This window comes from Oncorhynchus nerka, linkage group LG16, assembly GCF_034236695.1.
Source record: "Oncorhynchus nerka isolate Pitt River linkage group LG16, Oner_Uvic_2.0, whole genome shotgun sequence".
Lineage (NCBI taxonomy): Eukaryota > Metazoa > Chordata > Actinopteri > Salmoniformes > Salmonidae > Oncorhynchus > Oncorhynchus nerka.
In genome coordinates, this window is record NC_088411.1 from 12,969,539 (window position 1) to 12,991,325 (window position 21,787).

General features: G+C 43.0%; 2 protein-coding genes across 4 annotated transcripts; one reads left to right on the forward strand and one right to left on the reverse strand.

Moving 5' to 3' along the window:
* The first annotated feature begins 306 nt into the window (after positions 1 to 306).
* LOC115144053 (outer mitochondrial transmembrane helix translocase) lies at positions 307 to 10,340 on the forward strand. 2 transcript variants are annotated; one of them, XM_029684689.2, is made up of 10 exons: positions 307 to 359; positions 4,739 to 4,924; positions 5,056 to 5,154; positions 5,729 to 5,849; positions 5,973 to 6,173; positions 6,295 to 6,401; positions 8,028 to 8,117; positions 8,251 to 8,301; positions 8,387 to 8,523; positions 8,692 to 10,340. In XM_029684689.2, the coding sequence occupies exons 2-10, from the start codon at positions 4,751 to 4,753 to the stop codon at positions 8,810 to 8,812; spliced, it is 1,101 nt and encodes a 366-aa protein (XP_029540549.1). In that variant the 5' UTR covers positions 307 to 359; positions 4,739 to 4,750; the 3' UTR covers positions 8,813 to 10,340. The 2 variants fall into 2 exon arrangements, with proteins under 2 accessions (XP_029540549.1, XP_029540547.1); XM_029684687.2 differs by having other exon boundaries at positions 335 to 391.
* On the reverse strand, positions 9,286 to 21,740 carry LOC115144054 (bifunctional 3'-phosphoadenosine 5'-phosphosulfate synthase 2-like). 2 transcript variants are annotated; one of them, XM_029684693.2, is made up of 4 exons: positions 12,116 to 21,740; positions 11,766 to 11,862; positions 11,458 to 11,615; positions 9,286 to 11,329 (listed from the first exon to the last, which is right to left on the reverse strand). In XM_029684693.2, the coding sequence occupies exons 1-3, from the start codon at positions 12,280 to 12,282 to the stop codon at positions 11,478 to 11,480; spliced, it is 402 nt and encodes a 133-aa protein (XP_029540553.1). In that variant the 5' UTR covers positions 12,283 to 21,740; the 3' UTR covers positions 9,286 to 11,329; positions 11,458 to 11,477. The 2 variants fall into 2 exon arrangements, with proteins under 2 accessions (XP_029540553.1, XP_029540552.1); XM_029684692.2 differs by having other exon boundaries at positions 9,286 to 11,332.
* Positions 21,741 to 21,787: the final 47 nt, after the last annotated feature.

Genomic DNA, 21,787 nt, shown 5'->3' on the forward strand with positions numbered 1-21,787 from the left:
TATGGGTTGTAGCCACCTCATTAAATCTAGTTTAACTTGTGTTGTTATTTACCTTGAATTGCATCGGTCTGTACTTTACTATTTATATTTTTGCCAACTTTTACTTTACTACACTCCTAAAGAAAACAATGTACTTTTTACTCCATACATTTTCCCTGGTACCCAAAATGACTCGTTACAGTTTGACAGGGAAATGGTCCAATTCATACACTTATTAAGTAGTTTTTTTCCATCAGTCCCATGCCACAGAAATATTGAGGAAATTATTTTAGTGTCTATTCCAAAACAGTAGGGGGCACCTGTCACTCCGAGCCTCATGCTGACAACTCCCGAACAAGAGTAAGAGTCGGAAGCGCGAGGTGAGTGTCACACCAGTCCACATGAGCAAACGGTGATGGCTTATTTGTTTTTCTACATATGTTAAATGTTCTTATTAGAAATAGATGGATTAATCCAACACATTTCACAAGGTGTCCGGGCTAGCAGGATTTTTTTCCCTACAAAGTAACGACTAATTTTGGCAAGAGGCTTCATGCTAACTGGAAGGTCAAAGCTAGCTCTCGAAAACCGTTCTCCATTTGTAGGGTTTTCAGCGGTTACATTCGCCCACATTTGGCTCCATGTGAACTACAATTCCGACGCTGTAGTTTAGAAAAGGGGGCATATCAGTAGATTGACTTCTTTCATATCAGCAAGACAATCACAAAATATACTTACTGTAGCCCTTTTGCACAGAGCCACAAGCTGTGTGTGCCTCCAGTTGACGAACTAACTTGGGTATAAACAAAGGTGTTCAGATCACGGTAGATGGCTAATTAGCACAGGTGGCCGCCTATGTCTTCCTTAAACAAGCGATGTAACGTGAAGATATGACATATGGCCTTGTGGGAATACTAATGCCGTGTTTACATGGTAGGAGGTAGATGGCAAACCGGATGTCATTGTTTTCAATGAGAGCACGACTGTAAATGCCGGCGGTGAATCCCGTCAGCCGCCACGGTAGACTGGACTTGCCGCCAAAGTTCAAATATTTAACTTCTGCCGTCAGTTGTAGCATTGTTTTCTACCGATGTTGATTTGTACTGATTGTTTACTGAAATCACTATAGCAACACATACATACCGTGTGTTGGCTTGGCTTTGCTGTCACCCCCTTTCTTACATGCTTGATCCGTTATGCCAACGGGTGATGGTTTTTACGTCCCTCGTCTAAACGCAGTATAACCCTAACCTAGCTTTCAAACTGAAGCATTCTGCCTTAGTTTTCAGCCATTAGCTTCGCCCACTTCTACCTCTTGTGAACTACAATCCGATACTTCAATAATCATTATCTTTCATCAGCGAGAAAGAATCCTTCAAATAAAAAAACATAAACTTACTGTAGCAGTTTTGCATAAATAAAGACAGCAATGGATCCGACAAAAATACACTTCCGCTACAGTTCCAGAGTTACGCTTATACACAGGTGTTCAGAGCATGCTAAGGTAGCTAATTAGCACAGCTGGTCGCCTCTTGTCTTGTGTAAACAAGCGCTGTAACATGGAGATATGGCCTTGTGGGAACACTAACCTGATAAATGTGTAGTAATTTAACTTTTCGTTTTTTAAGTATTAATTGGGGACTTATTTGTGGGGAGTGTATATTTTTTTCTGGGGGATTTGTGATGTTTTATGCCATGACTGTGTTTTTATATTTTAAAGTATGTGTGTATATATTTATTTATTTATTTATTTATATTTAGGCTCCTGAGTTGCACAGCGGTCTAAGGCACTGCATCTCTATAGACACCCTGGTTCGAATCTAGACTCTCACAATCGGCCGTGATTGGGAGTCCCATAGGGCGGCGTACAATTGACCCAGCGTCGTCTGGGTTTGGCCAGTGTAGGCCATCATTGTAAACAAGAATTTGTTCTTAACTGACTTGCCTAGATAATTTAAAGTTTTTTTTTTTTTTTTTAATATAGAGATTTGATAAATTGTAATATTTACTTGTTTTTTGTTTTTGTTGATATTTTTAACCTTTTATTTAATTAGGCAAGTCGGTTAAGAACAAACTCAAGGGCCGACTGATGTCGAGATGTTGCTTCAATATATCCACATAATTTTTCTACCTCATGATGCCATCTATTTTGTGAAGTACACCAGTCCCTCCTGCAGCAAAGCACCCCCACAACATGATGCTGCCACCCCCGTGCTTCACGGCTGGGATGATGTTCTTTGGCTTGCAAGCATCCCCCCTTTTCCCTCAACATAACTATGGTCTTTATGGCCAAACAGTTCTATTTTTGTTTCATCAGGCCAGTGGACATTTCTCCAAAAAGTACGATCTTTGTCCCCATGTGCAGTTGCAAACCGTAGTCTGGCTTTTTTATGGTGGTTTTGGAGGAGTGGCTTCTTCCTTGCTGAGTAGGTTATGGTTATATATGGTTATGTCGATATAGGACTCATTCTACTATGGATATAGATACTTTTGACCTTTTTCCTCCAGCATCTTCACAAGGTCCTTTGCTGTTGTTCTGGGATTGATTTTCACTTTTCGCACCAAAGTACGTTCATCTCTAGGAGACAGAACGCGTCTCCTTCCTGAGCTGTATGACGTCTGCGTGGTCCCATGGTATTTATACTTGCGTGCTATTGTTTGTACAGATGAACGTGATACCTTCAGGCATTTGGAAATTGCTCCCAAGGATGAACCAGACTTGTGGAGGTCTACAATTATTTTTCTGAGGTCTTGGCTGATTTCTTTTGATTTTCCCATGATGTCAAGCAAAGAGGCACTGTGTTTGAAGGTAGTTCTTGAAATACATCGACAGGTACACCTTCAATTGACTCAAATGATGTCAATTAGCCTATCGGAAGCTTCTAAAGCCATGACATCATTTTCTGGAATTTTCCAAGCTGTTTAAAGGCACAGCCAACTTAGTGAATGTAAACTGTGACCCACTGGAATTGTGATACAGTGAAATAATCTGTCTGTTAAACAACTGTTGGAAAAATTACTTGTCATGCACAAAGTAGTTGTCCTAACAGACTTGCCAAACCTAGTTCTACAAGAAATTTGTGGAGTGGTTGAAAAACGAGTTTAACTGACTCAACTGTATATATAACGTGTACATTTATGTTGTACATAAATAAAAAAACTTTGTTTCCAACGCCGTACCGCAAGCGATGCGTTTTAATGTTCAGAACAGGCGTTGAGATCTTAACAAAACACCCGCGGTCAGAAGATACTATCATCAGTAGGCGTCTATGAATGAGTTAGGTCAAGCTTTCGATTTTGTAACACGCAAAGTGAAACAGCTAGCTAGCAAGTCGTCTTTTCACAGTTTCAGTTATTGTCAATAGTCTGTATTGTAAAATATTTTTGGGGTAGACTTTTAAAAGGCCCAGAGCAGTCAATATTGATTTTCCTCTGAACAACAATCTAAACGCAACATGTAAAGTGTTGGTCCCATGTTTCATGATCTGAAATAAAACATCCCAGAAATGTTCCATACATTTATTTTTCTCAAATTATGTGTAAACATTTGTTTACATTCCTGTTAGTAAGCATTTCTCCTTTGCCAAGATAATCCATCCACCTGACAGGTGTGGCATATCAAGAAGCTGATTAAACAGCATCATTTCATAGGTGCACCTTGTGCTGCGGTCAAAAAAAGGCCACTCAAATGTGCAGTTTTGTTACACAACACAATACCACAGATGTATTAAGTTTTGAGGGAGCATGCAATTGGCATGCTGACTGCTGGAATGTCCACTAAAGCTGTTTTCAGAGAATTGAATGTTCATTTCTCTACAATAAGCCGCTGCCAACTTCTTTTTAGAGAATTTTGCAGTACAGCCTCACAACTGCAGACCACATGTCTGGCGTCGTGTGGGTGAGGGGTTTTCTGATGTCAATGTTGTGAACAGAGTGCCCCATGGTGGGGTTATGGTTTGGGTAAGCATAAGTTACGGACAACGAAGGCATTTGCATTTTATCGTTGGCAATTTAAATGCATAGAAATACCATGACGATATCCTGAGGCCCATTTTATTTATTTTTTTAAGCTATCTGTGACCAACAGATGCATATCTGTATTCCCAGTCGTGAAATCCAAATATTAGGGTCTAATGAATTTATTTCAATTGACTGATTTCCCCATATGAACTGTAACACAGCAAAATCTTTGCCATTGTTGCATTTATATTTTTGTTCAGTATATATACACTGAGTATACCAAACATTAGGAACATCTTCCTACAAAGTTTACTCTACAAGGTGTCGAAAGCTTTCCACAAGGATGCTGGCCTATGTTGACTCCAATGCTTCCCACAGTTGTGCCAAATTGGCTGGATGTCCTTTGGGTGGTGGACCATTCTTGATGCACACGGGAAACTGTTTAGCGTGAAAAACCCAGCAGCGTTGCAGTTCATGACACACTCATACCGGTGCGCCAGGCGCCTACTACCATAACCTGTTCAAAGACACTTAAATATTTTGTCTTGCCCATTCACCCTCTGAATGGCACACATACACAATCCATGTCTCACTTGTCTTTAGGCTTAAAAATCTCCTTAAACCGGTCTCCTCCCCTTCATCTACACTACTAATTCTGTGAAATTGTGAAAATGATGCTAATGCCCTTTTAGTGTTTTGGTTGGATGGAGTTTTGGCCATAGTAGCTACTAGCCAAGCTTTATTGTTCAATTTCAACTGTGATCAAGTTGGGATAATAATTTTTTTCCCCATCCTGCAGACATCTAAGAAGATGGTGTTGAAGGAGATTCCAACTGAAAGTGTTGCCCGGCCCTTGGGCCGGAATGAAGTTATTGGTTTACTCTTCCGACTGACTATATTTGGTGCAGTCACCTACTTCACCATAAAGTGGATGGTTGATGCCATTGATCCCACAAGGAAACAGAAAATGGAAGCACAGAAACAGGTGAAGTTTTCAAATATAGACAAGTTTGACCTGTTTGATTCTGAGCATCTTCTGTGGATTATGTATCATGTTTGTTGGGACTGTATTGTAATGTGCAAAGGTAGATGGCTATTTACAGTTGGGGTTTTTAGGCAGAGAAACTCATGAAGCAGATTGGTGTGCAGAATGTCAAGCTCTCAGAGTATGAGATGAGCATCGCAGCACATCTGGTGGACCCACTGACCATGCAGGTAAGAGAGCTGCATCAATACACAATTTCTTGAACCCAAAATCTCATGAAAATATTCTACAGAGTATACAAAACATTAAGAACACCTTCCTAATTTTGAGTACCCCCGCAATTCGTTGATGCATGAAAAAAAGGTGTTCCACAGGGATGCTGCCCATGTTGACTCCAATGTTTCCCACAGTTGTGTCAAGTTGGCTGGATGTCCTTTGGGTGGTGGACTATCCTTGATACACATGGGAAACTGTTGAGTGTGAAAAACCCAGCAGCGTTGCACCTGCTACCTGCTACCATACCCCGTTCAAAGGCACTTCAATCTTTTGCCTTGCCCGTTCACCTTCTGAATGGCACACATACACAATCCATGTCACAAGGCATAAAAATCTTTCTTTAAGCTGTTTCGTCCCCTTTATCTACACGGATTGAAGAGGATTTAACAGGTGACATCAATAAGTGATCATAGCTTTCACCTGGATTCACCTGGTCAGTCTGTCATGGAATGAACAGGTGTTCTTAATGTTTTGTACACTGTGTATGTTTATGCCTCACAACTAACCAATGTGATGCTCTCTCTATAGATCACATGGAGTGATATTGCTGGCCTAGATGAGGTCATCACTGAGCTGAAAGACACTGTCATACTTCCCATCCAGAAGAGACACTTGTTTGAGGGATCCAGACTGCTTCAGCCACCAAAAGGTGAGTCTCTTGTTTCATAAAATATTAGCTTATTGAGACCGGTAGTGATAGACACAATGCATATGAAGGTTCAACAGACCGTCAGTCTTTAACACCCCTCGTACCTATTCATTATGATAACAGGTGTGCTGCTGTATGGACCACCTGGCTGTGGAAAGACGCTGATTGCCAAAGCAACTGCCAAGGAAGCTGGCTTCCGCTTCATCAACCTGCAGCCTTCCACCCTCACAGACAAGTGGTATGGAGAGTCCCAGAAACTGGCTGCTGCAGTCTTCTCTTTAGCCATTAAGCTCCAGCCCTCAATCATCTTCATCGATGAAATTGGTAAATGCTTATTTTACCGTTGGTATACAGTACTTTGAAATCTTGTCTGGGTACTTCAGTTAAGCCAGTTTATGTAGTGATCATAACCACCTCCTGTTGGTCCTGTAATTTTCTGTTCCAGATTCTTTCCTGAGAAGCCGTTCCAGCTCTGACCACGAGGCCACAGCCATGATGAAGGCTCAGTTCATGAGCTTGTGGGATGGCCTGGAAACTGACTACAACTGCCAGGTGGGTCCATCATGAATGAAATACAGTGGGGCAAAAAAGTAATTGTGCAAGTTCTCCCACTTAAAAAGATGAGGCCACTTCAACTTCAACTATGACAGACAAAATGAGGGGGAAAAATCCAGAAAATCACATTGTAGGAATTTTAATGAATTTATTTGGAAAATAAGTATTTGGTCAATAACAAAAGTTTATCTCAATACTTTGTTATATACCCTTTGTTGGCAATGACAGAGGTCAAACGTTTTCTGTAAGTCTTCACAAGGTTTTCACACACTGTTGCTGGTATTTTGGCCCATTCTTCCATGCATGCAGATGTCCTCTAGAGCAGTGATGTTTTGGGGTTGTTGCTGGGCATCACTGACTTTCAACTCCCTCCAAAGATTTTCTATGGGGTTGAGATCTGGAGACTGGCTAGGCCACTCCAGGACCTTGAAATGCTTCTTACGAAGCCACTCCTTCGTTGCCCGGGCAGTGTGTTTGGGATCATTGTCATCCTGAAAGACCCAGCCACGTTTCATCTTCAATGCCCTTGCTAATGGAAGGAGGTTTTCACTCAAAATCTCACGATACATGGCCCCATTCATTCTTTCCTTTACACGGATCAGTCGTCCTGGTCCCTTTGCAGAAAAACAGCCCCAAAGCATGATGTTTCCACCCCCATGCTTCACAGTAGGTATGGTGTTCTTTGGATGCAACTCAGCATTCTTTGTCCTCCAAACACGACGAGTTGAGTTTTTACCAAAAAGTTATATTTTGGTTTCATCTGACCATATGACATTCTCCCAATCTTCTTCTGGATCATCCAAATGCTCTCTAGCAAACTTCAGACGGGCCTGGACATGTACTGGCTTAAGCAGGGGGACACGTCTGGCACTGCAGGATTTGAGTCCCTGGCGGCGTAGTGTGATGGTAGGCTTTGTTACTTTGATTCACTAGGTCCCCCCATGTGGTTCTGGGATTTTTGCTCACCGTTCTTGTGATCATTTTGATCCCACGGGGTGAGATCTTGCGTGGAGCCCCAGATCGAGGGTGATTATCAGTGGTCTTGTATGTCTTCCATTTCCTAATAATTGCTCCCACAGTTGATTTCTTCAAACCAAGCTGCTTACCTATTGCAGATTCAGTCTTCCCAGCCTGGTGTAGGTCTACAATTTTGTTTCTGGTGTCCTTTGACAGCTCTTTGGTCTTGGCCATAGTGGAGTTTGGAGTGTGACTGTTTGGGGTTGTGGACAGGTGTCTTTTATACTGATAACAAGTTCAAACAGGTGCCATTAATACAGGTAACGAGTGGAGGACAGAGGAGCCTCTTAAAGAAGTTGTTACAGGTCTGTGAGAGACAGAAATCTTGCTTGATTGTAATTGACCAAATACTTATTTTCCACCATAATTTGCAAATAAATTCATTAAAAATCCTACAATGTAATTTTCTGGATTTTTTTCTCATTTTGTCTGTCATAGTTGAAGTGTACCTATGATCAAAATTACAGGCCTCTCATCTTTTTAAGTGGGAGAACTTGCACAATTGGTGGCTGACTAAATACTTTTCTGCCCCACTGTACAAGGATCACGTGACACCTGTCTGGTTAAATCTGTTTCTCACTTGCCTCTCACCTTTTCCACATGCAGGTCATCATTATGGGGGCCACTAACCGTCCACAGGATCTCGACTCTGCCATTCTGAGGAGAATGCCCACAAGATTTCACATTAATCAGCCTGTGAGTATATTCACAAACTGTACACATGTTTATCAGTACTATGAATATGTTCTATGATATGATTATGCAGTACTATATGAGATTACCTAAAAATGTATTTAATTCCTGCTAAAAAAGTATTGTTTTCTTGCAGAATGTCAGGCAGAGAGAAGAAATCTTGAAACTCATATTGGACAATGAAAATGTAAGTTCTACGTCTAAGTCATGCTAATTAAGTTATGCTTTTTGGCAGTGTGTGTTTTCACTAAACTTCCCCATGCATTTCCCAGGTTGAACCCACTGTTGACTTTGTTGAGATAGCGAAGGAGACTGATGGATTCTCAGGGAGTGACCTCCGAGAGTTGTGTAGGGACGCTGCTCTGCTCTGCGTGCGGGACTTTGTCCATAACACCCATGCCAATGACAGGTACCACACCCCTTTTTGAGCCCTTCCTCGAGGACCATTACCACTGTCTTACATTGGCGTTTATATATGAGCATTCGTGGTGATTAGAGATGTCACACAATTACAGTGCCTTCTGCAGTTACCAGCAATATACTGACCTTTTCTTTGTCTCCTGGCTCCCTCCTCCAGTCTAGAAGAGGACTGCATCCGGTCCATCCAGCAGCAAGACATGCAGAGGGCCATCCAGAAGATGAGGAAGTCCAAGTCTGCAGGGGGACAGAGCGTACTGATGCATGCTGCTATGGATTGAGACTCGATGTGTAAAAGAGAACTATTAAGCCTCTGGATATGTTTTCCTTATGTATAAAGAGTATTGATTGAAACCATGAAGAGATGCACACAATGTAATGTCTATCATAGTATCACTTTGTAACATTTTTACTTCAATTAATTTAGAACATTTGGTTCATTGCATTTATATTAAATATTTTGGTCAAAATGCAATTTATTATCTTGGAAGTTAGGAGTTACATGATACTTGTGTTGGTGTTAGTTTCTTATCCATATCTGCTCAACCGAGGTCTCACCGAAGCATGCTCTCAGACTGCAAAATATGAGCACAGCTTTGGATCCGTTCAGGTTTGACAATACACATTCTCGTCCTTATTACACACACAGCAATATTGACTTAGCCTTGGGCCTTTCACCTTCCATTTTTATCTGAACATGAAATGTTTCTTTTGGTACTGTATATTTAGAATTATTATTCTTTTTTCAGGAAAGCTGTTAATCAAACTAGCTCGTGTAATAAAATGTGCTACTTTTAGTAGGCACTGTCATCCTTTGACTATTAGCTAAATGTTATACAATGAGTGGTTCTCGGATGTCTGAATTATATGCGTTAGATCATACATTTTATCATGCATGATAAAAGTTTCTATATCAGAAAGAGCAATTCAACTTTTCACCGAAAGTGAATTATCGCTGTGGATGTTGTGAAGAGAACACGATGCAACGATGCTTGGGGTAAAGATTACAGTGTCATGGCCTTCCATTTCCTTCTTTTAAATACATAGGGGTAGGTTAGAGCTGTAATATCGTGAGCTGCTAATGTTAAGGTATTTATTCATTTATTATTCAAGTTTAATTTTGTTTTTAAAACTTCAATAGATCAGGAAACCTGTGTGACAGGTTGTGTGTCTGTTGTGCTTTCAGGTCCTTTGTATGTCCCATTGTCAGTCCAGGTTTCATTAACAGTAGAATATAGAAACTGCTTGTGAATACTTCCTGTGCCGTTTGTCTCTTATGCTGCATTCATGTGCTAGTCGGAACTAGGAAACTCGGAAATGTCAGACTTGCTAACTGGTTGTAGTTATATACGTGCCGCCTTCAACCAGTTAGCAAGTCGGAAATGTCAACTAGTGTCTGACTAGTACGTGAACACAGCATTATAGTTTCTGTTTATCTCTTATGATGACCAGGATGCTTAATTGTTGGGTGATTGATTATTTATTCATGACAAACTTCTAGTATCTCCCACAAGCAACAGCCATTGGAACTTGTAAATCTATTGAATGTGTGATTGCCAATTCATAGTTTACTTGAATGACAAGTTCTGTGCACATATAGTTTTGGGGATTGGTGTTTATTTTTTTAACTTTTTTTTTCGATAAAATATGCTTGCTTTTTTCTTTTAAATAATGGTATTGTTGATAAGCTCCTGATTGTGACTAATATGTTAATTGAATAATGTTTTTTCAGTTAACAAATCGGCCAATGTGCTTCGTTTTGTATTACCCTGCATTCTGGTGTCTGCTAAAATATATTACACAAATACATCTTTTGATGTCATGTAATTTATTTGCTTGACATTTCCTATACTCTGAAAAGTATTCTGAAATATAAAAAGGTAAATACAGTCGAAGAACATGAGTTAATATGGCATCACTTGATATAGGTTCATTCCATTATACAAAGGTAGTTAAAACCCCTTCCACTCACATACCACAAACTTCTTGGTCACTCATCAATGGAATGACATCATTTGTCTTCTCACAGCTTAAAAAACATTATCATAAATGTTTTAAGTTACTACCTTGGCTGTTCAGATGCATAGATGGGTAACAAAAGTGATCTGTTAATAAAATATTCATATTGACTTCAACTTAGGTGCTTACAGATTCCCTTTAACCCACTCATAAAACTAAACGATATACAGTTATAAAAATGTTTTTAAAGCTATCAGGCATGTATTCCATTTATGCCTAGATTTCTACAGTACTTGTTTGAAAATGAGAATATAAAATAGGAGTGATCCGTCTGTTCAAACCAGGATGTGTAGGTGTTCATTTGGCATTCTGCAGGGAGCTGTAGTACTCTGTGAGGACCTTCCAGGCCTTATTGGTCACCCAGAGGGTTTTCCCCACTGCGCTTCCCCAATCCTCATCTTGGTCACTGAGATTAACTAAAATTCCTGGTGTCTGGAAAGGAAGGTAAGAGAAAAAAAAGTGAAGCAGCTTGACTCAGGGATAGAAACGTTTTTCTTGAGCCCTAGTTATTGCTTACAACTAGATCCCAGAGATTTTCCTGGTCAGGCCACATACAGTAGTCCGGAAAATGTCTATGTCTATGAACCTCTTCTTATCATAGAAGTCCACAGCTCTTTAAGTCTTGTAGGCAGAGGTGAGGCCAGGGGCCATGGGAGCTCATACAGGTCCTGTTTGGTTTCTGGGTGAGGCATGAGCGCAGGGGCCCGACCCACGATGTAGAAGTTGGCACCAGCTATCATCCATGCCCTGCAGTGTGGCTCAACTGATGTGACCTGATTCTACTGAATAGAACAATACTTAGAATTACTTCAGAGATTAGTGTCCAGTAAGTACAAGTTAAGTCCAGTATGTACAAGTAAGTTCAAATATATTTAAGATGTAGTGCAGGTGGAAACCATTACTCTACCTCAGTGGGTCCGGCGTACATTATGGGGGAAGGGAATAAGGACCAGTACAGGCAGTATTACCATCCAGAAGAGTGTTGATGTGCAGAACCTGCAGGAACTCCCGCTCCCTCCAGAAGCCCTTGAGGGCCAGCAGCACCTGCACCCACTGGAGGTGCAGCTACAGGACATACAGAAGAAGAAAGAAAACTGCCATGAGGGTGAGGTCTAATCAGGTGTTAACTACTCAACATGAAGGGCCAGCAGTTAAGTCTCCTCAAGATTGTACATATCAAACCCCAAAAACATGCATACGAGAAGGATTCGTTACCTTGGTAATGCTGACGGTGGGCGGCGTCTTGGCGTCGCTCAGTGCCAAGTCAAGCTTGTTGTCTGGCACAAAGAGCTCATTAACTTCCTCTGTCACACTAGTTGGCACAATACAAAACAAAGGGATCAATGTGTTAGTACATTAACAAACTCACACGGTTCAAAGGAGCCTGAAAATACTAATTTGAATCATTTCGTCCAATGACTAGGGCATTTTCGTCATGGTAGAGATAGGGCAGTACCAGTAATTGGAAAATACTGAATTAGCTACACCACAGACAGACGAGGCCCAAAAAGGTCTCAGGGACCATAGACAGACAGTCCTATTACTTCAGCAGCTCGACCACCTACTGGATGCACTCAATCGCTGAGATCTCTCCGGTCTTCAGCACAAGCTCAGGTAACTCAGGCTTCTCCAAGGGTGAATCGATGCCCTTAAAGCCTAAAGGGAGAGGATTAGGATACCTGTTCAGGACCTTGTCAATAATTGACACCTCTTTAGTGCTGTAGCTGTACATTCTATGACCCACTCTCTTTGCTTGTTTAATAGCATAGCATGTAAAGTGGTAGACTTTAAAGCCATATGATCTTTACTGTTAAATGTAGCTCTGTAATGGAATGTAAAAGAGAACTGGAACACTAGAGGGCAGAGTCAGTCAATCAATCAATCACATTTATTTATAAAGCCCTATTTACATCAGCCGATGTCACAAAGTGCTACACAGAAACCCAGCCTAAGACCCCAAACAGCAAGCAATGCAGATGTAGAAACACTGTGGCTAGGAAAAACTCCCTAGAAAATCAGGAATCTAGGAAGAAACCTAGAGAGGAAGCAGGCTCTGAGGGGTGGCCAGTCCTCTTCTGGCTGTGCCGGTTTGAGATTATAACAGTACATGGCCAAGATTTTCAAACGTTCATAGATGACCAGCAGGGTCAAATAATAATAATAATAATCACAGTGGTTGTAGAGGGTGCAACAGGTCAGCAACTCAGGAGTAAATGTCAGTTGGCTTTTCATAGCCGAGCATTCAAAGTTAGAGACAGCAGGTGCGGTAGAGAGAGAGAGTGGAAAACAGCAGGTAGCATATCCAGTGAACAAGTCAAGTTCCATAGCAGCAGGCAGAACAGTTGAAACTGGAGCAGCAGCTTGACCAGGTGGACTGGGGACAGCAAGGAGTCATCAGGCCAGGTAGTCCTGAGGTATGGTCCAAGGGCTCAGGTCCTCCGGGTGGGGAGGGAAAGGGAGAGAGAGAATTAGAGGGAGCATTCTTAAATTCACACAGGACCCCGGATAAGACAGGAGAAATACTCTAGACATAACAGACTTGACCCTAGCCCCCCGACACAAACTATTGCAGCATAAATACTGGAGGCTGAGACAGGAGGGGTCGGGAGACACTGTGGCCCTGTCCGACAATACCCCTGAACAGTGCCAACCAGGCAGGATAACCCCACCCACTTTGCCAAAGCATGGCCCCCACACCACTAGAGGGATATCTTCAACCACCAACTTACTACCCTGAGACAAGGCTGAGTATAGCCCACGAATATCTCCCCCACGGCACGAACCCGAGGGGGGCGCCAAACCCAGACAGGAAGATCACGTCAGTGACTCAACCCACTCAAGTGACGTACCCCTCCTAGAGATGGGATGGAAGAGCACCAGTAAATCCCGGTTGAGAGAGGGGAACCGGCCAGGCAGAGACAGCAAGTGCGGTTCGTTGCGCCAGCGTCTTTCCGTTCACCTTCACACCCCTGGGCCAGACTACACCCAATCATAGGACCTACTGTAGGAGAAAGCCCTGCCTCCAGCTGTTTGCTTAGAAATTCTAGGGACAATAAGGAGGCCTGCGTCTGGTGACCGTAGCGTACGTGTAGGTATTTACGGCAGGACCAAATCAGAGAGATAGGCAGGAGCAAGCCCATGTAATGTTTTGTAGGTTAGCAGTAAAACCTTGAAATCAGCCAGAGCCTTAACAGGAAGCTAGTGTAGGGAGGCTAGCACTGGAGTAATATGATCACATTTTTGTTGGTTCTAGTCAAGAGTCTAGCAGCCATGTTTAGCACTAACTGTAGTTTATTTATTATGTTCAACATAGGAGGGCCAAGCACAGGAAGCAGCTCTTTCAGTAGTTTAGTTGGAATAGGGTCCAGTATGCAGCTTGAAGGTTTAGAGGCCATTACTATTTTCATGAATGTGTCAAGAGATATGGTATTAAAAACCTTGAGTGTCTCCTTTTATCCTAGGTCCTGGCAGAGTTGTACAGACTCAGGACAACTGAGCTTTGGAGAAATACGCAGATTTAAAGAGGAGTCCGCAATTTGCTTTCTAATGATCGTGATCTTTATATCAAAGAAGTTAATGAATTTATCACTGCTGAAGTGAAAGCCATCCTCTCTTGGGGAATGCATTTTAGTTAGCGTTGTGACAGTATCAAAAATACATTTTGGATTATTCTAATTCTTCTCAATCATGTTGGAAAAATAGGATGATCGAGCAGCAGTGAGGGCTCTTCGATATTGCATGATACTGTCTTTCCAAGCTAGTCGGAAGAGTTTCCAGTTTGGTGGAGCGCCATTTCCGTTCCAATTTTCTGGAAGCTTGCTTCAGGGCTCGGGTATTTTCTGTATTCCAGGGAGCTAGTTTCTTATGACAAATGTTTTTAGTTTTTTGGTGTGCGACTGCATCTAGGGTATTACGCAAGGTTAAATGTAGTTCCTCGGTTAGGTGGTTAACTGACTTTTGTACTCCGACATCCTTGGGTAGGTGGAGGGAGTCTAGGAATCTTTGGGTTGTCCGGGAATTTATAGTACTGCTTTTGAGGATCCTTGGTTGGGGTCTAAGGAGATTATTTGTTGCAATTGCAAATTTAATAAATTTCTGGTCCGATAGTCCAGGATTATGAGGAAAAACATTAAGATCCACAATATTTATTCCACGGGTCAAAATTAGGTCCAGAGTATGACTGAGGAAAGAAAAAAAAACACTGAGTCAATAATGGCTCCGAAAGCCTTTTGGAGTGAGTCTCTGGACTTTTCCATGTGAATGTTAGTCACCAAATGTGTGAATATTATCTGCCATGACTACAAGGTCCTATAGGAGTTCAGGGAACTCAATGAGGAATGCTGTATATGACCCAAGAGGCCTGTAAACAGGAGCTATAAAAAGTGATTGAGTAGGCTGCATATATTTCATGCCTAGAAGCTCAAAAAACAAAAACGCAGTAATTTTTTACATATTGTAAATGTTAGCAACACCTCCGCCTTTGCGGGATGCGCGGGGGATATGGTCACTAGTGTAACCAGGAGGTGAGGCCTCATAACACAGTAACTGACGCCATTCCTCATTTACAGCGATGTTTCAGTCTAGGCCAATCACATCAAGATGATGATCAGTGATTAGCTAATTGTCTATACTGCCTTGGAAGTGAGGGATCTAACATTAAGTAGCCCTATTTTGAGATGGGCGATATCACAATCTATTTCAATAATGACAGGGATGGAGGAGGTCTTTATTCCAGTGAGATTGCTAAAGCGAACACCGCCATGTTTAGTTTTGCCCAACCTAGGTCGAGGCACAGACACGATCTCAACGGGGATAGCTGAGCTGACTACACTGACTGTGCTAGTGGCAGACTCCAACAAGCTGGCAGGCTGGCTAACAGCCTGTAGCCTGGCCTCCACCCTATCTCATTGTGGAGCTAGATGAGTTAGAGCCCTGTCTATATTCATAGTTAAGATGAGAGCACCCCTCCAGCTAGGATGGAGTCCGTCACTCCTCAGCAGGCCATGCTTGGTCCTGTTTGTGGGAGAGTCCCAGAAAGAGGGCCAATTATCTACAAATTCTATATTTTGGGAGGGGCAGAAAACATTTTTCTACCAGTGATTGTTGTGAGACTGCTGTAGAGCTCATCACTTCCCCTAACCTGGAGGGGGCCAGAGACAATTACTCGATGCCGATATCTTTCTAGCAATGAACACCTCGAAGAACGACAGCCCAGAGCAACCATGGATCTTCCTGGCTTCATCTCGGTCCTACGCACAGGAGGAAGAGACTGGGTAGCAAAAATCAACAGGATTGGTATGTTGATTTTACTTCTATAACAAAAACCGGTTTTCAAAACCAGATAGTAACAGAAGTGAATGCAGAGACACAGTATAGCAGCTATACAAGCCAGAGCTCAGATCAATCACAGTGGATGATTTAGAGATGGCCCTTTGATAGGTTCCCAACTAAGTATCTCATATCAAGTGCGAATTGAACAGTCAGTCTGTTTATCCGTTTCACTCACTCACCTTAGTGAATGGAGTAATGAAGCTGGTGACGCAGGATCAATCCTGCGTCTGCAAACATGATGTTGATGTTCTCCCTGTCCACAGAGGTGAAGCCTACGTTACTATCCAGCCCCTGTCGGATGTTATCCCCGTCCAAGGAGTAGCAGGGAATGCCAAGTACTCGTCCAGGGCAACGCCGACGGTTCTTTCCAGCACCTGACAAACCCTTAGTACAGTGACATAGTCAATATTGACAACACATCCATTATCCAACAAGGCTTATGTGAAACTCTGTAGTGTAGTATTGGAGAGAGGGTTTTCTTTGCTTACCTGTGCATCAAGTCATTCCCAAGACAAGTATACCTTCACATAGGTTTAATTTCCAAGCAGAGCAATATGGTCAGTCTTTGTCTAGCTTTGATAAGAGAAACTAGAGAACAGCAATTGATTGTTCCTTTGGAAAGGGCCCTGTGCATAAATGAGAAGGTGGTGGGAGAATGCAAGTGGCGAGTGACACCTGATAAATGTCTTATGATCCATCTATAAGCTTTATGTACGTGAAATAGCTGAAAGGAGCCATGCACAGTGAGCTGCACTACTCTGGACTCTCCTGTACAGCTGGCTACTATTACTCTGAATGCAATGGGAAGGGTAGTAAAGAGTTTACAGCTCATTGGGTCCTTGTTAGAAGTTTTTTTAAAAAGGGATCCGACTACTGACCACCAGGCAGAGACTAGAATGACATAGATAACCCAAACCCAGGGAAGCTTTAATTGGATAGAATGGAAGTCTTTCAGATCTGGAAATAACAAGGTACACTAATGTCGCTCCAGCCTTTTCTAGTTATACTGTCCAGCCTCACTAGGTGCATCTCTGTGGCTTCGCACGCTGTGTGCAGGCGGACCAGGTTGGTGGGGGCTGCAGAGGGACAGGGGGAAAACAAAAAGGCCTATTCATTCATACATTCCTGCAGTGTGGCAGTCAGGCCCACTGCTCACTGGCTGCAACCCCTCACACACAGGCCTGGCTGTACCGCTCCCAGGTCTGCCCAGAATGAGCTTCATTCATTTGGCCCATGGGCTCAGTGGCTCCCGTAGTACATAGCGGCTTACTGATACCGTTAGACACAACTTCTCAATGAGCCCTTGTTAGGGACATGGATAAGCTTAATCAGAATTGGTCCAACTGGCACAACTTTGCGCACTGTTTAGCAGCCATAACCCAGATCCAGGTGTGTAGCCTAGATACCTGCCACTAAATATGCCACAACCTGTAATAGCACACATCTCAGCTATTTAAAACAGTTAAACACATCATACACTATCATATCATATAGTAAACCAGAATACATTCTATACAATAACCTTCATTATGTTGATATTATACAGAGCAGTCTCAATTCGCCAGTGAGTGGACTCTGCAAGGTGCCGAAAGCGTTCCACAGTGATGCTGGCCCATGTTGACTCCAATGCTTCCCACAGTTGTGTCAAGTTGACTAAATGTCTTTTGGGTGGTGGACCATTCTTGATACACACGGGAAACTGTTGGATGTGAAAAACACAGCAGCGTTGCAGTTCTTGACACAAACTGGTGCTCCTGTCACCTACTACCATACCCCATTCAAAGGCACTTAACTCTTTTGTCTTGCCTTTTCACCCTCTGAATGGCACACATACACAATCCACGTCTCAATTGTCTCAAGGCTTAAAAATCCTTCTTAAACCGGTCTCCTCCCCTTCAATCCACTGTTTGAAGTGGATTTAAGAAGTGACAACAATATGGGATCATAGTTTTCATGTCATGGAAAGCACAGGTCTTAATGTTTCGTACACCCAGTGTATAACACAGGTGGCATATTATTTCATCTGGATGTTTAATATTCTTGTTGTTATTCAAAATGAATTTCTTTGCCAAGAATCAGTTTGCATGGCAAGTGTTGAGTCAATCCACAGGTCTACTGAACCGCCCAACGCTGATTTGTGGCAGAAACTGGGTCATTTTCTTGTGTAGGCTACTGTAACTAAAATCTCAGAAACGCAGGTAAGAATTCTTCTTCTATTATAAAAACAGCTGTGACAAGAAGCAACGCCAGAATCGACTCCAAAGTATCTCTTTCTGTGATTGACAAACGAAGCCTACCTTTTTTGATACAGTGTAGCAGGAGAATGTCTGCCCCAACCGCCAGAGATCCAAATGAAATAATTAGGCTGCATCTTAAAAAGTAAGACAGAATGACACACCAATAGAACTGGCATAGCGGTGGGTCCAATAGGGAAGTAAATGAAAATACATGTATTGTAGCGTCATACCCAAGAAGACTTGAAGTTGTCGTCGCTGCCAAAGGTGCTTCAACAAAGTACTGAGTAAAGGGTCTGAATACTTATGCAAATATGATATTTTTTTATTTATTTTTAATACATTCACAAAAATTTATAAAAACCTGTTTTTGCTTTGTCATTATGGGGTATTGTGTGTAGATTTGAGGAGGAAAAAACGATTTAATACTTAGAATGAGGTTGTAACTTGACAAAATATGGAGAAGGTCTAGGGGTCTGAATACTTCACGAAGGCACTGGCTCAAACTGAATAACACGCTGTTCGGAGGCAAATCTCAGGTATTTTCAGAGTGCTGGCAGAATGGGGATATGGAAGTATGAGTCTTTCAGGTCCACTCTACTGAACCAATCCCCTGGTACTGACTGAAGGATGGTTTTGATTGTCTGCATTTCGAAGGGAAGTTCTAAAAGATGATTCAGGCACCTTAGGTCCAGGATCGGACGGAGGCCTCCGCCGTTTTGCGGCACCAGAAAATAGATGGAGTTGAACGCGCAGTTTTGTTGCACTGGTTCCATCTCTTTGATTGCATGCCTTTCCAGGAGCAAGTAGACTTCTGAGCAGAGCTTTTGCTTTTGAGTAGGGTTGCGAGCCGTTGCTTTCAAGACATCCCTGAAGCGCACTAAAATTGTAGTGCGTAGCCTTGTGTTAGAGTGCGTAACACCCATTTGTTGGCCGTTGACCTTTTTCTAGCTGGAAAGGTGGTGCTCGAGGAAACAGTCTTGTGCTAGCGAGTTAGTCCCATCAGTACAGAGGCCCTCTGCGCGAGGTGGTGCATAGGGGATGCGGTCTGCATATGGTGCACCTCTGCCTCTTTGGGGAGTGTGCTCCACCTCTTTGGTAAGGCCATGAGTGTCTGTTCCACCATTCCTGAGCAGGTACAGTGTGAGTCTTTACCCCTTTTTCTCCCCAATTTCGTGGTATCCAATTTGTAAGTTACAGTTTTGTCTCATCGCTGCAACTCCCGTATGGACTCAGGAGAGGCAAAGGTCGAGAGCCATGCGTCCTCCGAAACACAACACAACCAAGCCGCACTGCTTCTTGACACAATGCCTACTTAACCCGGAAGCCAGCTGCACCAACGTGTCAGAAGAAACCCCGTACACCTGGCGACCGTGTCAGCGTGCACTGAGCCCAGCCCGCCACAGGAGTCACTAGTGCGCGATGGGACAAGGACATCCCTGCCGGCCAAACCCTCCCCTAACCCGGACGACGCTTGGGCCAATTGTGAGTCGCCCCATGGGTCTCCTGGTCGCAGCCGGCTGTGACAGAGCCTGGACTCGAACCCAGAATCTCTAGTGGCACAGCTAACACTGCGACTCAGTGCCTTAACTGCTCCACTCGGAAGGCCCTAGTACAGCGTGAGTCTGAGCCTGGTTTCTTGGCTTCCCAGTTGGGGCTCTGGGATGGGAGTAATAGTTTGCTGGCTGATGCATTCCAGGCTTTGGAATGAGGAGCTGAAGCTCCATCTGTGCTTCTCGGTCTTCTTTAGACACTTGGAGGAGGTGGGCCACTGTTGGGCCAAATGTCTGGCCAGGTGATATGGGTACACCTAGGAGTGGAACCTTCTCTTTGTTAGGGAGCTTGGACTGCGCTAACCATAGGTGGCGCCATGCAACACAGTGTTGCTAAAGATTTCCCAACCATCTGAGTATTGCCTTGAAGGCATTGGATGAGCAGGTCTACATCCCGACCATCTGAGTATTGCCCTGAAGGCATTGGATGAGCACATCTGTAACTAAAAACAGTTATTTTATGGTATCAGCATTGGAGTTTGCGGAGAGGCATTCCTGCAGCTCTTTCTGATAGTATCGCTGCTGAATTTCTAACCTAATCCTGGCGGCTGAATCAGTGCTGTCATTTTTCCTGCATTGGAATCAAAGGAGGCTGGTGGGAGGAGCTATAGGAGGAAGTGCTCATTGTTATGGTATACTATACTACAACACACAAAAGTCTTTGAACAACGGGATAGATGTCTCAGTCTTTGAAGAACTTAATCAAACTTGGATGTGGACACCATGGCAGTAGGTTCCCCATTGAGGTTCCTGCATGCCATTGCAAAGATTTCAGAGAAGGGCCTCCCAAGTGGCGCAGCGGTCTAAGGCACTGCAGCGTCACTACAGACCAGGGCTGTGTCGCAGCCGGCCACAACTAGACTTGGAGCGTTTGGAATGATCATTGACCTGTCTGGCAGACTCATCTGATGAGAATCCAGAGGCACCACCCCTAAAGCTCACAAGTCAAGAACTCAATGCTCTTGGTTAGAATTTCTGACAGTGAGTCAAAGAGCTGCTACCCTGTGCAGCCATTTGAGCATGTTCATTTCCCAAGCCAAGAATGCAAAGTGTGTGCTCATCTGATGCCGAGAGTTGTTTTTCACGCTGTTGACATTTGTGAAACATCAGCCTGTGTACAGCACTGAATCAGTGTGCAACAAATAGATTCACATAAAATAAGTCTGTTCCATGAAAAAAACGACAAAAATATATATTTTTGTTCTGGTGTATGCTTCGATTGCTCTCGGTATCGGCTTCAGACACTTTGAGAGAAAGTTAGATTTACCGTTGGCTCCGACCAGTCGTGCTTTGGGATCGAAACTCCCGCCTAAATATGTATCAAGGTCCGGGTTCGAAACACCCACTTATATGAAGCCACCTGACTGGCACAGTCAAGCTTGGACTGTCTCTGTCAAGCAAGGAACAGTAGCCTACATCACTGCTGAGCTCCTTGATCACAGCAATACTCCAAGCGAGGGGTGGTAATGCTGGATCAACGGGCTGGTATGGCAGTCAAGCGGGGACTGGCACGACACCGCGGGTCAACAAGCGCCAACAACAGGTACAACAAGCAAACTAGATATGGTTGCTATGTATGGCTAACTTAGCTAGCTACAAGCAAACTTCTGAGGTAATAGGATAGACTCAAAGCTAACTAGCTAGCCAACACAAAAGGATGGAAAATGCTTGACAAAAAGCAAAAATAGTTAGCTAGTATGGGCAGGCACAATAACGAGACGTGGGGAGATTGTAGATTAGATTAACAAATAAACTACTTCAGCACCTCCGAGTCGTTGAAAAATCCGTAATTCTGTAGAAAGGTAATCTAAAGACTATTAATAGCAGTCTCGTAATGTAAAACACAAACGTGCAAGTGAAGAAAAGGCTGTAGGTCACGTCACACTGCCTTTTGCATTGACGTATCACGTGGGTTCAGTAAGGGTGTGGCGTAACAGTAAACATATTTAATATTCATCTCAATGGCATCGCGTGAAGGGGAAGGAGTTCCCATAGGTAATTTGCTGATCCGTTGCAAAATCGAAAGAAAACCATGTAATCAAGAGAACCCATGAATGGCATTTGATGCCATTTACAAATAACCACTGTCATGGAACATTTGAACCATATGACATCATTG